The sequence below is a fragment of the Alligator sinensis genome, unplaced genomic scaffold (assembly GCF_000455745.1).
Source record: "Alligator sinensis unplaced genomic scaffold, ASM45574v1 scaffold330_1, whole genome shotgun sequence".
Classification (NCBI taxonomy): domain Eukaryota; kingdom Metazoa; phylum Chordata; order Crocodylia; family Alligatoridae; genus Alligator; species Alligator sinensis.
Genome location: NW_005842178.1, coordinates 239,353 through 253,535, shown reverse-complemented (window position 1 = coordinate 253,535; position 14,183 = coordinate 239,353). Strand labels below are relative to the sequence as shown.

Here is a 14,183-nt window from a genome sequence, read left to right as displayed (position 1 = left end):
TCTTCTGCTCTCATCATTTCCTAATTCTTCAATCATGGAACTTTCCAAGTTAGACAGGACAGGAATTCCTAATGTAAAATGAAGGGAATTGAAGGGAAACATAACCCATCTGCATACATATGCATTTCAGATATTCTTTTTACATTGGAGAAAAATAATCCCAATTTGAAAATTATTTATTTTCTAGAACACTTTTAAAGATAATATGAGCTAAGCTTAAAATCCAACGCATCTTCCTGTGCATTTATAGCTACATTGCAGGAAAGCATAAACATAAATAAAACTTACGATTTCACTTCTGTTGCAGCACATGTGGAATCAAGAAAAGGAGCACCTGAAGAAGTTTAATGAGTTAATGGTTGCATATAGAGTTCGACCCACTATTTTATTGCCGTTTTGGAATATTGCTGGGTTTGCTTTAGGTGAGTTCATGTTGTTGACATTGGCTATTAATAATGTAGATCTGGAATGAATTGTTTAACTTTATTTTTTTCATAATCACAGGTGCTGGAACAGCTTTACTTGGAAAAGAAAGTGCCATGGCCTGTACTGTGGCAGTGGAAGAGAGCATATCCCATCATTATAATAATCAGATCAGGAAACTAATGGAGGAGGATCCAGAAAAATACAAAGAATTATTACTGGTATCTGACTACACTTTAAAAATAGTTTAACACATTCTCTGACCATGTTTTGAGAGTTTACTTTTAAAATGACATGGATACCATAGTAGGATTTACAGCAGATTATTTTTTTTTCACAGTTTAAAATATTTTTGCCTAACAGGCAGAAAGATAACCCTTTTTGTCTTTTAAAGATAGAAGTTTTCTATTTGAAATGCGTTTAAATTTAAACGTATTTGAATTCAGTTTGGGAGCCCACACGATTTCTCTGTGGCTCCAAAAATTGCATGAAGCTGGTTATTTTAGAACAGGGGCCAGCAATGTTTTTGGGCCCACTGCCAAAAACACCTGCAACCTTGACTTGTATGATGTTGTTGACGTGCCAGTGGCAGACAGTGAGGGAGCTACGAGGGGCCTGATCCTTGTTGTAATAATGCAGCCCTGATGCATTCCCCACTGTCCATGCTGAGGCATGCATTCTCTGCCGTCCACTGTGCTCGCAGCTGGTGGCAGGGAGGCTGCAAGCAGTTGCACTGGGGTCCATTGACTCCCTGCCCAGCTCGTTACCTGCAGCAGGTGCACTTGTGCCTCCCTGGCAGATGGCAGGGAAGGGGCCAGGGCTGTTCTGCCACAACAAAGATCAGGCCCCTTGTGACTCCCCCCACTGTCTCCCCTGAGGCGTGCGTGCCAGGCAAAATGCCTTCACTCTGGCACGCATGTTGGGCTTGCCTACCTCTGTTTTAGAAGCTTCTGCCTCATACTTTACAGCTATGGGTTCTTCTCATTGGAAACTGTAGGACAGGGTGTTCCTCAAAAGCATTCAGCTGCCAAAGGCAGACAAGGTTCCTTGGGTGAATTTGATATCTTTTATTAGACCAACCCAAATGGTTGGAGAATAGTTATTAAGCAAGCTTTCGGGTTCAAAAACCCTTCGTCAGGCTAAGGAAGCTTCAGCAGTTGGTGTGTGCTCTTCAGCTGCCAAAAGATCTTATCCTCAAATTTATTATTCCTTAAGTGGTGGTGGTTTGGCCAGAAGTTTATGGTACAGTATAATTGGATGACACCTGTATAAAGATTATTGGTACTAATCTGCTGTGTATATACATATTTTTTAAAGATTATAAAACAGTTCCGGGATGAAGAGCTGGAACATCATGACATGGGGCTTGACCACAATGCAGAATTGGTAGGTTTAGAGCATTATTAGCTCAATAGTGTGTGTGAGTGCATCTAGTGCTCTAATGAAAACATAGGATGGGTAGAAAATAGTAGTACATGAAATTCTTCACTATGTTCTTGGTTTTTTTTCTGGACATAGATCTAAGGTAACACTGAGAAACTCTTCCCTAGGATATCAAATGATGTTAGATTTTATTTTCATACTGAAATCTTCAGTTTCGTTCAGTAACTTAATAGTATCCATTGGAATCCAGGCATACTGCTATCAAATGCCAATTTTCACGGTTAAAGCAGCGCACTCAGATATGCTATTGCATTTAAGAAAATTCAGTCCTGATCTTTTCAGCTATGTAGATTGATGTGTGTCGTGTGTGCAAAATGCTGTTTATTCCTTTCCATCTTTAGGGTACAGACATCCTCTTGTATTCCGAACGCTACTTAGCCATATTTATTAAGGAGGGAAAACTTAACATGCCAGGAACTTTGGGTGGCCCCTCTACTTTCCCCTTTTTGCCCCCCCACCCTCACCCCCATCATATTTGTGTGAAGAAATTGCAATATGCAGCTACTGGGATGGATATAACACACTTTTTTTTTTTTTTTTTGTATACACTACATGGCTTACTTAAGAGTCCTTCTTTGTTTTCTAGGCACCAGCTTATTCAGTTTTGAAGATTGCTATACAAATTGGATGTAGAGCTGCAATATTTTTATCAGAAAGAATTTAGTGCTCTTTTTAGAAAAAGATGGTAATAAATCAAGACAAAACCAGTGGACTTGTGACTGTAGACATTTTATACAGTTATTTTATATTCTTTCATAAAGTGCCTAGTTCTGCCATTTTCACTCTTATTAAGTAGTATCTTGTCCACCAAGCACTTTCAGTGAAATCAGTGGGGCTAAATGTGATTAAGGATGGTAGAATCAGGTCCATATGGACTAATTCTAATGTGAAATGCAATGTCTTGTTTGTTTTTAAAGCTGCTGGTTTTTCAAATATTCACAAGGTGGCAGTAAAGCCTATGCATATTAGTCTTTGTACTAGTACAGACTTTAAAAATAGGGGGAATCCCCCAATTTATTTTGGAAAAAAAATACATTTAGCACTGACTGTTTTCTGAGTGTTCATTTTCAGATAAGTAAATGAAAGATTGGTAAGAATATTTATCTCCATTCTGCCTTGAATGAAGATTGATTATTGCAGACCTCTGCTGTCATTGGTAAAATGACTGCTTTCAATCTTGTATTTTTGTTGGCCCAAACTTTGAGGTACTTGTTCCCTTTCATCAGTGTGAGTTTGTTGTCAGTGTGGGCTCTTTGATTATTGAGAAGCAGGTGGAGACAGCAACACAGTACACCTGGGTGATTTGTACCTAATATTTTCTCAGTGTTTACCTCTCCATGAGCCTTTTTCCTACCTGGATTTCTTCAGTATTGAATGAATAAGGGTACGCTGCAAGCACGGCTGGTGAACTCAGACTGGTGAGGCAGGTGGAGCGTTGCAAACCGGAGGGGGTGGCAGCTGGCCAGGCAATCTGGCCGGTACTGGGGGGGCTGCAAACCCCCCAGCTCCCAGCTGGCTGCAACCCCCCCCCCCCCCTGCTCCTATGGGACGCTCCACCCTCCCCACCAGTCTGAGTTCACCAGCCGCGCCTGGCACGCTGATTTCCTTAGGGCAAGGACAGAGGGTTGCCCAAACCGTACCAGCATGGCATGGAACAATTTAAATTGGGCAGATAAGATTTCAACCACACCCGTTGGGTGCATCCACACATGCAAGCACGTGCGCTTGCAGCAGCTCATATAGAAGCAGTGCAAATTTGAGCCGGGGCTTTTTGCCTCGGCATATGTGCTCGGACATGCACTTTGTTGTGGAGCAAATTGTGCCACTTGGCGCAAAATAACCCTGCCTGGCTGTTCCTGGATCTGCAGCCAGGGGGAGCTAGAGCTAAAAAACTTCCCTGTCCTGGCCCCATCCATACAAAACGCTGCCCTGGCAAGCAGCTCAGGGCTACTTGCTTTCAGGAGCTTCTGGGGCCTGGGCACTTGGTACCTGGGGACACTACCCCTTGTCAGCTGAACTGCTGCAGCAGCATCCCAAATCCAGTTTTAAAGATACCCCAAAATCCATGTAACACACACACACACACACACACACACACACACACACACACACACACACACACACACATATAGAGAGAGAGAGAGAGAGAGAGAGAGCGATCAGTTGGGTAATGCTTTATTGGTATATTTAGTGTTAAAGCAATTTGGAAGCCTACCAGTGTTTCTATTATCATGAAAAAATAAATTCTGAATACCTATATGTGTTCATGTGTACTTTGTTTTCTTCACACATGATGGGAGGATGTGGTGTTTGCAGGAAGGGGATGAGAAGGGGTGTAGGGGAAGGCAAGCAGGTGGGTGGGTGTGTGGAGGGATGTGGGTTGGTCTGTAGGTAGGTGTGAGGCAATTGCTGGGGGGACTGGGTGTGGGGGACCTTGTGGGGGGGCTGCTCAGGAGGGGTGGGTCCCCTGGCCCCCACAAGGTGCAGCCCCTCGCCCCAACTCACCCCTGGAGGGCCACAGCCCCCCTGCCCAGTGTCTATAACTGACCTTTGAAAGCAGCAGCAGGGGGACTGTGCGCCAAGCCCAGTTGGGTCCAACCGGCCCTGCGGCTGCTCCGGCCGCCCAGCCAGGCTGGTCTCCTGGTGGCAGGACCCAGTGCAGCACATGGGGACTGCGTGCTGGGCCCAGCCAGGTTCTGCCACCCTTGGGGCTGCTCGTGTTGCCCAGCTTGTTCGTCCGGCTTTGCACCGGAGCGGATCGCATGACTCCAGGAGGTGAGCACAGGGTCAGACCTGGAGCCATGACCCGCTCCGGTGCAAAGCCAGACTAGAGAGTCACATGGGGCTGGGCCAGGTCCTCACCCCCCACCCCTGCAGGCACAGTGGGGCAGAGGCGGGAGCCAGCCCTGGGCCCATCTGCTTCTCGGCTGGGCTGGGCTGGTCCCCGCATGCTGGGCCGGGCAGCATGAGCAGCCCGGGGACCGCGTGGAGCCGAGCCAGGTCCTGCCAGCCCTGGGCTACTCATGTTGCCTGGCCTGGCCACATGGGGCTGGGCCAGGTGGGACTGGGCTAGGTCCTCACCCGTGAACTGTACTGTTGTTTCTGAAACTTGTTCAAAAAAATAGTTCTTCAAATAAAAGATTGTTCTCCTTTCACTAGTCAAAGCTGTGGAATTCATTCTCTTGATCTGCCAAAGCCCCAGACTTGCTCATCTTCTAGACAGGTTGCAAAGCCCAGCTTTGTGGAAAGTAGGATTGGATTCATATGATTAAATAACTGTTGAAATGCACTTTGCGAAAGTATGATCCTGCCTTTGCTGTCAGTTGTTACATTGATCCAAATGTTTGGTTGTTAAAAGATATTTCAGACATGATTTTTTTTCATTGTTGCAATAGATCTTTCACTATAAAGAGAGTAGAATTTGCTAAGATGTAAAGCCAAAAATGTACCTGTAAATATATGAAGAGGTCTAAAAGGATCTGAAGGATCAAAAGTTTAGTGTTGCATGCATGCACCAAATGAGCTAAAAAAGAAAGAAATGCAGCTTTACAAGTGGTCACAAGGGTGAATGCTTTTCTGGAAAGTCTGTAAACACAGGATAGCAAGATCTTCACAGAGCAGCATTTAGACCAGGGGTGGGCAAAATGTGGCCCAGGGGACAGATGAGGGCCGCCAGGCCATTCTATCTGGCCCACGGCGCCCCTAAAAAATTTAGAAAATTCATATTTATCTGCTCCTGGCTGCCTATCATGCTGCCCTCGATGGCTTGCCAAAACTCAGTAAGTGGCCCTCCACCCAAAATAATCGCCCACCTCTGATTTAGACATTGCTGCATGAAAAGGAAGGTAAGCATTCAATCAAAGTTGAGGATTTAGGCAGGGAAAAGTTTTATAATATAAATCCATGCCTCCCCTGATTGAACTGTCCTGATCTCTTTGCCATTTTGTCAGGATTTCATGCTAGACAGGCATTTTTGGTGCGTTCATAAGACTAGGGTATTATTATTTTCTAAGTCTGATATTCTGAATGGAAGTGGGACTCTAAACAACTTCTTATCAAACAAATGTTTTCCAGAAAGAGAGAGCCCAGTGCTCTTGGAACGAGGGGGGCAAGGTGTGGGTGGTCTCTAAGGCAGTGTGCAAACATTTCTGAGACAAATCTCACTTTTAACACGTTGTGGTTGGCTGATGGCTGGGAAGAACAAAGGGTAGGAAACCTAGTATAAAGCCTGTCTTTGCCCATGTCTGTACTAACAGTGGAAACATTCACACCACCGCCATTGTCATGAATGGCTGAAAATAATATACTACATTCAGTTTAATACAATATTAAAGAACACTGTTGTCTAGGCTCTCAGACATTAAAATCATTTCTCCAGTAGTAAGCTTGAATAGTAAACAGCTCAGAGAAGATGTAAAGCAGCAGGTTATTCACCGAACACATTATGTCCTGCAGCAGGATTTGCTCTGTCTATATATTAGAAGGGAATGCTTGCATCAGTGCTGTGAGGAGTATGGGCCTGAGCACTATGGGCCCAGCTTCTAAGACCTGTACGTCTCCATTTGCTTTGATGTTATTCCTCGTTTTGACCAGTGTAAGGAGGTGAAGAACTATACCCTGCATTCCTGTTCTTATTAAAACCTGTTGAGGGTGTTATACTATGGCTGTAACTAATGGTGAGGGACGTACTGGGTGGGCCCAGATCAATTAATTTGATTTGTGTCTTGGTGTGGATTTTGTGATAATTAGATAGCTGCTATAAGGATGCTATTTTCATTTTCTTTGTGCTTCCCAGCCATAAGTGGGAGTTGATTAATGTCAGCTGTCCAGCCTGCCTCTGGTAAGCAGAGGCCAAACAGATCTGTAAACCTATCTTGTGTACTACATAATCCTGTTGTACCATATATGCTCAAGTGTCCTGGCTCATCCTTTGTTGACAGAGCAAAAGGAATTTGGATTAGTTCAGGTATCTCCCAAACACAAATGTCTGCAAAAGAGGAAGGAGGATTAATTTTTTTCCAAGGCCGCAGTCTGGGTGGCTGGCCATTGTTTCTCATTGGATGGTTTGGTAGGACAGTTCTCATGAATCACAAAGCAAGATAACTTTGAATCTTCTAATGAAATTGTAAGGCCCTCGGTAAACATGCTAAATACAAGCACAAATATCTTTCCAGGACAAAGCAACTCATCAAAACTATAATTATGATTTTGGGAAATAAGAATTATTATAATGTAGAGCCTCCTCCTTCTTAGGGCTGTGCGAGGCTTCGGACAGAGCTTCAGAGTCAGAGAAGCTTCGGACGCTTCGGGGTCCGAAGCAGCATGTTTGGGTCAAGGCGATGGTTACGTTTGGCTTCCCGAAGCGGTTCGGAGCCGCCTCGGAGATCCGGCCATAGGGTATAATGGGGAAACAAAATATCTATAACTTGTTGTTTTTTGTCCGATTTGAATGAAATTTCTAGGGTTGGTAGACTCTGCAGAGAGGATGAAGCCTGCCAAGTTTCAAGAAGATCGGTGCAGGGGTTTGAGGGGACCTGTACCCCAAATTCTTGAAAGCAAAGCATGTCGCGTTTAGGTGTTACAACACGGGGGTCAAAGCTGCAGGGGTGGTAGCTCTTACTGAGGCCACAAAGCCTGCCAAGTTTCAAGAAGATCGGGGCAGGGGTTTGGGGGGAACTGCCCCTCAAGCTGTGGACAAGCAAAACTCATGCCATGGGTGCTTGTGGGACTGACTGTCTGTCTTGGGGCGGGAGGGGAGACAGTGCTGCAGGCCTGCTGCGGAGCTGCTGTGTGCCCAGTTACCAATCAATCAGTCATGATTCACTCGGGGACCAGGGACTCAGGGAACAGCTCAATACACAGGACCTAGCTACTACATAAGACTTAACGAGCAGCGATTAGCACCTACAAAACCAGGCTAAGGAGAGGAAAGAATCAATACAGACAATCAAGTGCTCCAAGACAGACACAGGCTCGGTACCGGTTTTGCCGGTCAGCAGCTAGGGGGGCAGGGGCCAGAGCCAGAACCCCCCTGCACCGATCTCCTCCACAGCTGTCAGGTGTCACAGCAGGGGCCACCACCCCTGCAGTTGTCACCCCGCTGCACCTTAACACGCAGTGTCACCCCTGGCACGAGTTCTGCTTGTCTGCAGCTTGAGGGGCAGTTCTCCCAAACCCCTGCACTGATCTCCTTGAAACTTGGCAGGCTTTGTGGCCTCAGTAAGAGCTACCAGCCCTGCAGTTTTGACCCCCTCTGTTATAACACACAGCAGTGACATGAGTTTTGCTTTCAAGAACTTGGGGTATGGTTCCCCCCCAAACACTTGTACCGATCTTCTTGAAACTTGGTAGGTCTTATGCTGTCAGCAGAGGCTACAATCTCTGCAAGTTTCATCCAAAACGGACAAAAAACAGCAAAGTTATAGATATTTCATTGATTCCCCATTATACCCTGTGGCCGGATCTCTGAGGTGGCTCTGAAGCTTCGGAGCCACTTCGGCTGGATGGAGGTGGAAACCCAGTCGAGAGCTCCGGATTGGATGGCAGCCACCCGAAGTGGCCGGATCCGAAGCCAGATTGGATCGCTGCCGACTCGCACAGGCCTACTCCTTATGCCCTCAAAAATTGGGGGTGATGCTGAGAAGGGAGGCTGTAGATTGCTACAGACATGGGTCCAGTAGTCCAGGATTGCTCTTTTTCATGCTGTGACCACCTAAGCCGTACAAGCAGACATCTGTAACATGGACCCAACCTCTCCTTTGGTGCGTGTGGTCAGACAGACAGTGGGGGGTTATTTGAAAAACTGAGTAGATGGCCTGTTAAGTAGAACAGGCTGGATGCTCAGCTCCTGGAAATTTCTGTGACTCCCCCAACTTTGATGCAGCTTTGTGGTTGATACCAGCTGAGAATCCAGCCTCCCTTAACTTTGTTTGCAACACTCAGAAGATGCTGTCAGCTACTCGCATGAAATCACAGCCAGTTATTTTCTATTTTCTCCAAGCGGGACAATGTTAGTTGTAGCTGTCTCCTGCTTTCCCTTAATTTTATTATGTCTCACAAAGGGGTTTGATTTGTGAGATGCTGAAGAGCACTCAGAATCTGTAAGAGTCTAGAAACAGCAATTAGAAGTATTCATACCTTGTTTGATGTATATGAGTGACTCATTCTGCTAATGTTTCCAGATAAAGAAATCATGGCAAGGAGGTCTTTTTACTTGATGGAAACTCCAAAGTTGTAATTTTAAATTATTTGACACTGTTTGCAATTTACATGGCTTCAGCAAGGGAATATCTTCCTCCCTTTCTAATCAATTCTTTTGATCTTTTTCTTGCTGTCCCATCAATTTTGTCTGTATGAATCCATCCCATCTTCAGTCTTTTCCCTGTCACCGCAGTAACTGTATCAGTAGGCACATTGCATTATTTTCAGCAGTCACAAGTTTGTGAAGTATCATTTTGTTTTGTTTTCAAGAAGTATTTTAAGCAGAAAATTGTGTTTTATAGGACTGGGTTCCACACTGGCCAGGTCATAATTCCAACTAAAGTAAACTTCCCATTAGTTACCTGAGAGATTAGGGCAGGGCCGGGCAAAATGGCAGATCTGGCTGGTGGCTGGACTCCATTTCCCAGGAGCCCCTGCCAGCATGGCTGGGGCTAGTTTCCATGGAAACCCCAGCAGCAGCTGCGCTGTGATGGCATGGGGCTAGGGTTTCCTTGGAGACAAGACCCAGCAGCACTGGCAGGGCACAGGTCTGGGCACGGAGCTGCTCCACAGCCGGGCTCGGATCTTGCAGTGGTCATGGCCTGGGCTGGAGCTGGGGCAGAGCCACGATCTGCAGCCTGAATGCCCCAGACAGGGGTGTGCAGGCAGCAGATTGTGGCTCTGTCCTGGCTCTGCACCACACTGTCACTGCTGCAAGGGGCTGGAGCAGAACCGTGATCCACTGCCTGCGTGCCCCTGCCTGGGGCATGCAGGCTGCAGATTGTGGCTCTGCCCCAGCTCTGGACCATGCTGTCACCGCTACAATTTGATTACTGTATTTCATTGCAGATATTACTATGCTGCTTGTACTGTGTGGAGTGTTTGTAACTTTGAACCCTATAGGAAGGACAAGGGTCTCTTACCTTGTTTGGCATATGTATCCAGTGCCACAGAAGTATGGAGAAAAATAAGCTAGTAAATCCTTTTTGCATGGTTTGATGTTCTCTCCAGCCACATTGGTTCTGTTTATAGTTAGTTAACCAAGGGATGGGTTATTGGTTGGCTTTTCTGAAAGAAGTGTGTGTATGAACGGAGGCTTCTTATGTAACTGTCTAGCGGAAAAGAGGGAGTGAGGACATCCTGAAGATAAGGACATGTTTGAACATATGAAGAAAGGAGGATGCAAAGAGCTCTACATTCTCCCACTGTGGCCACCTGTACACACAACCCTTGTAGATGCCACTTCCTTATGACCTCCCTTGGAAAGTGGAGCGGGGAGGCATGGCTTGCTGCGTCCCCTTCCACACCACATAGGAGGAATTGTGTAAGGCAGTGCCTGCTGCACCCTCTTAGCAGGTGGCACAATGGATCGGTTCCCCTGTGCCCCAGGCTTGTCTGGGAGGCATTATAATCTGAGCACAAGGCTGGGCCTAGACAGACCTATCTTCTAACTATGCTTTTCACCATGGTTTTTTAGTATGGGTTTGGGCAAGCCCCTTAGGGGCACCTTGTGCTGTGTCTGGGGAGCAATGTGATGCTGTACGGCCCCTGGGAAGCATTTTCCTGTGTTCAGGGAGAACGTGCCCATTACAACCCTTCATGGTGCCGCATGCTCTGTTGGGGGTTGGGGAGGGGGTATTTACTGACCAGTCGCATGAAGTGTTTGCCAGTCGTTTTCAGCCACTGGCTTCAGAGCTATGGCATTTGGCCTGCAATGAATTCCTAAAGGGTTTTCACTTCATCTAAGCAGCAATGTTTAAAAAGGAGCAGCCAAAAATAGAGGCTGGTTTGAAGAAGAGATGTGTGAAGGCTGATCGTTTAACAAACTCCTGATGGGAGCCTTTTATGCGGTGCTCTAGAATAAAGCAAGAACTCAGGTTAAGAGAGGGATGATAGTTTTGCAGCGCAGTTGTATTCATAAGCAGCCAGAATTTGATGCTCATCAGGATGAAAGTAGGTTTTTTGAGGTCTATGTGTAGGGCTATAGGCCTGCTCCAAAGGTCATGGGTTGACTTCAGTGGGTGTCGGAATGGACTCAATGCAATTACACCTGAGTTAGAAACATGACTCTCACTGACCTGTAGCGGACTTATGCTCTTAAGTCCTCTGGGGCTTCTTAGTGGATGTCCTACACCACTTCTGCAGTGCAGCCCTACCCATTCCTCTTTCCTCTCCTCCACATGCACTAAACCTAGAAATAAGGTTTCCCCAGGCATCTTCTACCACTGTTGTCAAGCATACTGAAGACAGAAAGCTCAAGAGGCTTGCCCCATCAAGAGAAGGCCTCTGCCTGTGAAGCTGTCTCAGCAGGCCGTGGACATACAGCCATTACTCCCTATACAGCCAGCTGTGCACTCCTTTGGCCACTAATGAGGAGATCCTTAACAGTTTGTTAAGGTGCAATTTCTATTGAAGCAAAGTGAGAAGTACTCACTCAGTGTCTTACAGACCTAGCACACTCCAAGCCTTTCCCATGTGAGCAGTTCCCACGTGCATCCCTAAATGTTTAGTGTTCGCAGTTTGTCGTAGGCCACATTCATGAGCTACAAAGGTTGTTGGCAAATGCATTCACATACCTAAACTGTGCTTGATGTTTGCTGTTCTGTTAGACCTAGCTTGTATTCCCAGAGGAAGAGCTGGGTAACTACTGTAGGCCAGGCCAGGCCAGGCCAGCCCAGCCTGCAAGCATGGAAGTGATTGTCCGCATGATCCTCACCTTTCTCACTGGAAGATGAGGAATACTAGCCATTTCTCTTCCATACGTCTCTGTCCTGTTCATATACTGTCCTCTAAAGCACTGTTTCTCAACCTGTAGTTCACGACCCAAAAGTGGGTTGCAAGAATATATAAAAGGGTCATAAGCAAACTTCCAAAATAGATCAATAAACTTTAAAAATGGATTCTCCTTTAAAGGAGAAAAACGTGGAAAACCATGGCTTTTCCTTTGCAGGCTGGCAGAGTTCCAGCCTGTGGGGGCTGCTTGGGGTCCCTCTATGCCTTCCTGCCCCACACACCAACCCACACACTTGGGGCCTGGTGGTGGGGGGCAGTGCACAGGGCCGATGCATGGGGGGTACACGCAGGTGCACGTGCATCCCCTGAGCCTAGGGGTGCACCCCATACTAAAAGGCGCTGCTGTGGGCAGCGCCTGCAGGTGGTTGCCGCTTGCCACCCGACTGCTGACACCACCGGCGGTGGCTGCAGGCGATCCGTGATCACTGCTGGCCACTGTCGACACTGCTGGTGGCGTCTATGGGTGGTCACCAACCCCTGGTCGGCACTCAGCCCCCGCCCCTTCCCCCTGCTGCTGACAGCGCTGGCGGCGTCTGTGGGAGCTTCTGTTTGCCGCTGTGCTTCCACTGCTGCCACGCTCCCACCACCGCCGTTTCCTCCCAGTTGCCGGAGGCATGTGTTGTTCATGGCAGTGGGTCAGGAGTGAGGGGCACTGGGTCAGGACTGGCCATTGTTGTTTACAAATGGGTCCTGGTACAAAAAGGTTTGAGAACCAGTGCTTTAGTGACTTGTACTGGGGCACACAACAGGGGTGCGGAGTGAAGTTTAGCTGGTCGTGGACTGGGGAAGGTGCTATTTTCCATGGTATCATACTTGTTTTTCTGACTTTTTGTGGAAAAATCTACTTCACGGTTGCATTACCACACTGCATCCCTTCCCCAGCTATTTAATGTCTCAAGAAATTGCACTGGGCTCCCAGGAATGAAAGTTTCAGGAGAGCCACGAGCTGTCCCCTGCAAGGTGACTCCTATCAGGGCACAAACAGTAGATACCCACGATTCAGGGGCTGCAGGCTCCAGATGCCACAGCATCTTAAATATGTCTCACCAGAGTGAACAGGTCAAAGAAAACATTTTGAGAGGCCTCAGAGCTTTTGTCTACTACCTTGGCCCTTCCAGGAGATGTTTTCAGTGGAAGGCAGCAATTTGGCCTTGTGTAAATAAGTGTCTAGCTGCTAGGATAGGTGGAGGACCACCAAATCAATATAGTGAACAAAGAACTAGTGAATAATGGACTCGCTGCTGCCCACTTTGTTTGCTGTAGACTCTGACGTTCCTGCTAATATTTTCCTTCCTTTATAGTATTTTCTGCACAACAGCTTGCAGGTAAAGGAGTTATGTGAGGGGTGCCTGGGATATGTAGATTTGTTGGCCTGATGGAGCAGTCAGGCTTACAAAGTGTTATTCCCAGCCCCCCAGTCCATGTTTTTATTCTGTTTGGGATATCTTTTCTAGACTAATAATAAGAAACACAATTTCTAGCACTGTAAATGCAATTGTATTCTTTGTGATGCCACTGATAAACCTGGCTGTCAGCAGCTGCTCAGCTTTTAGGCAGGGGTGAGGGAGAGATGAATTTATATAGGGTGCTTTCTCTGTGTGAGGGCCACCAGCTGCTTTCTGGCAAACTGTCATAAACTGCTTCCGAATGAGTGGTTTGAAGGCAGCCGCGCAGATGCCAGTGACTGTCAGTGCTGGCAAATGGCTAAAATAGCAAAGGGGTAGAAATGTGTTTGCTCTCACAAGGAGAATGAAATTAAATGCAATGGAAAATTACTTAAAATCCTCTTTATCCTGGTCTCAGTATTTGAGGCTGGGATACAGTAAATATCCTGATGACTCATTATGGAGTTTTCCTTGTTCTTTCATTTGGTTTCTCAAAAATTAGGCATCCTTGCAGAGGTGGATATATGCCTACAAACAAATCACTCTCACAGGATGGTTCAAGGTGACTTCATGGTATCATTGCAAATGTCCTTTCTTAGTACCTGCCTAATTTGTCTGAATCCATTGATTTAGGGACTTGTGAAATGCCCTCTACTGCTAACTTGGCATTTCAGTGCAAACATCTTTATTGTGATTCAGAATTTTAAAGAGTAAGTGTGACATTGTGACTCCCTTACTCCTATGGAGGCGAAAGAGAATGCTACTATGAAGGTCGGTGTACTGATTCTTTGGAAAGAAAGGTGCTATTTGCACTGGGTAAGGATATTCGAGCCAGATCCTACAGAAATAATAAACTTGTGCCTGTGGATAATGCTCATGAGGTTTACCTTGCTTTGTAATAATCATCCACCTTTAACAATATTGCATTATGCTTTATTA

General features: G+C 46.4%; 1 protein-coding gene across 1 annotated transcript; it reads left to right on the top strand.

Moving 5' to 3' along the window:
• Positions 1-264: 264 nt before the first annotated feature.
• COQ7 (coenzyme Q7, hydroxylase) lies at positions 265-3,686 on the top strand. Its single transcript, XM_006026124.3, has 4 exons — positions 265-422; positions 505-644; positions 1,741-1,809; positions 2,453-3,686. Exons 1-4 carry the CDS (start codon positions 311-313, stop codon positions 2,528-2,530), a joined length of 399 nt encoding a protein of 132 aa, XP_006026186.2. The 5' UTR covers positions 265-310; the 3' UTR covers positions 2,531-3,686.
• Positions 3,687-14,183: the final 10,497 nt, after the last annotated feature.

What these genes read in the sequence shown, in the direction of transcription:
- COQ7 (XM_006026124.3), top strand. Translation starts at nt 311, where the DNA reads ATGTGGAATCAAGAAAAGGAGCACCTGAAGAAGTTTAATGAGTTAATG. An exon ending in TATTGCTGGGTTTGCTTTAG is followed by an intron (nt 423 to 504) that starts GTGAGTTCATGT and finishes TCATAATCACAG; the next exon opens with GTGCTGGAACAGCTTTACTT. An exon ending in AATACAAAGAATTATTACTG is followed by an intron (nt 645 to 1,740) that starts GTATCTGACTAC and finishes TATTTTTTAAAG; the next exon opens with ATTATAAAACAGTTCCGGGA.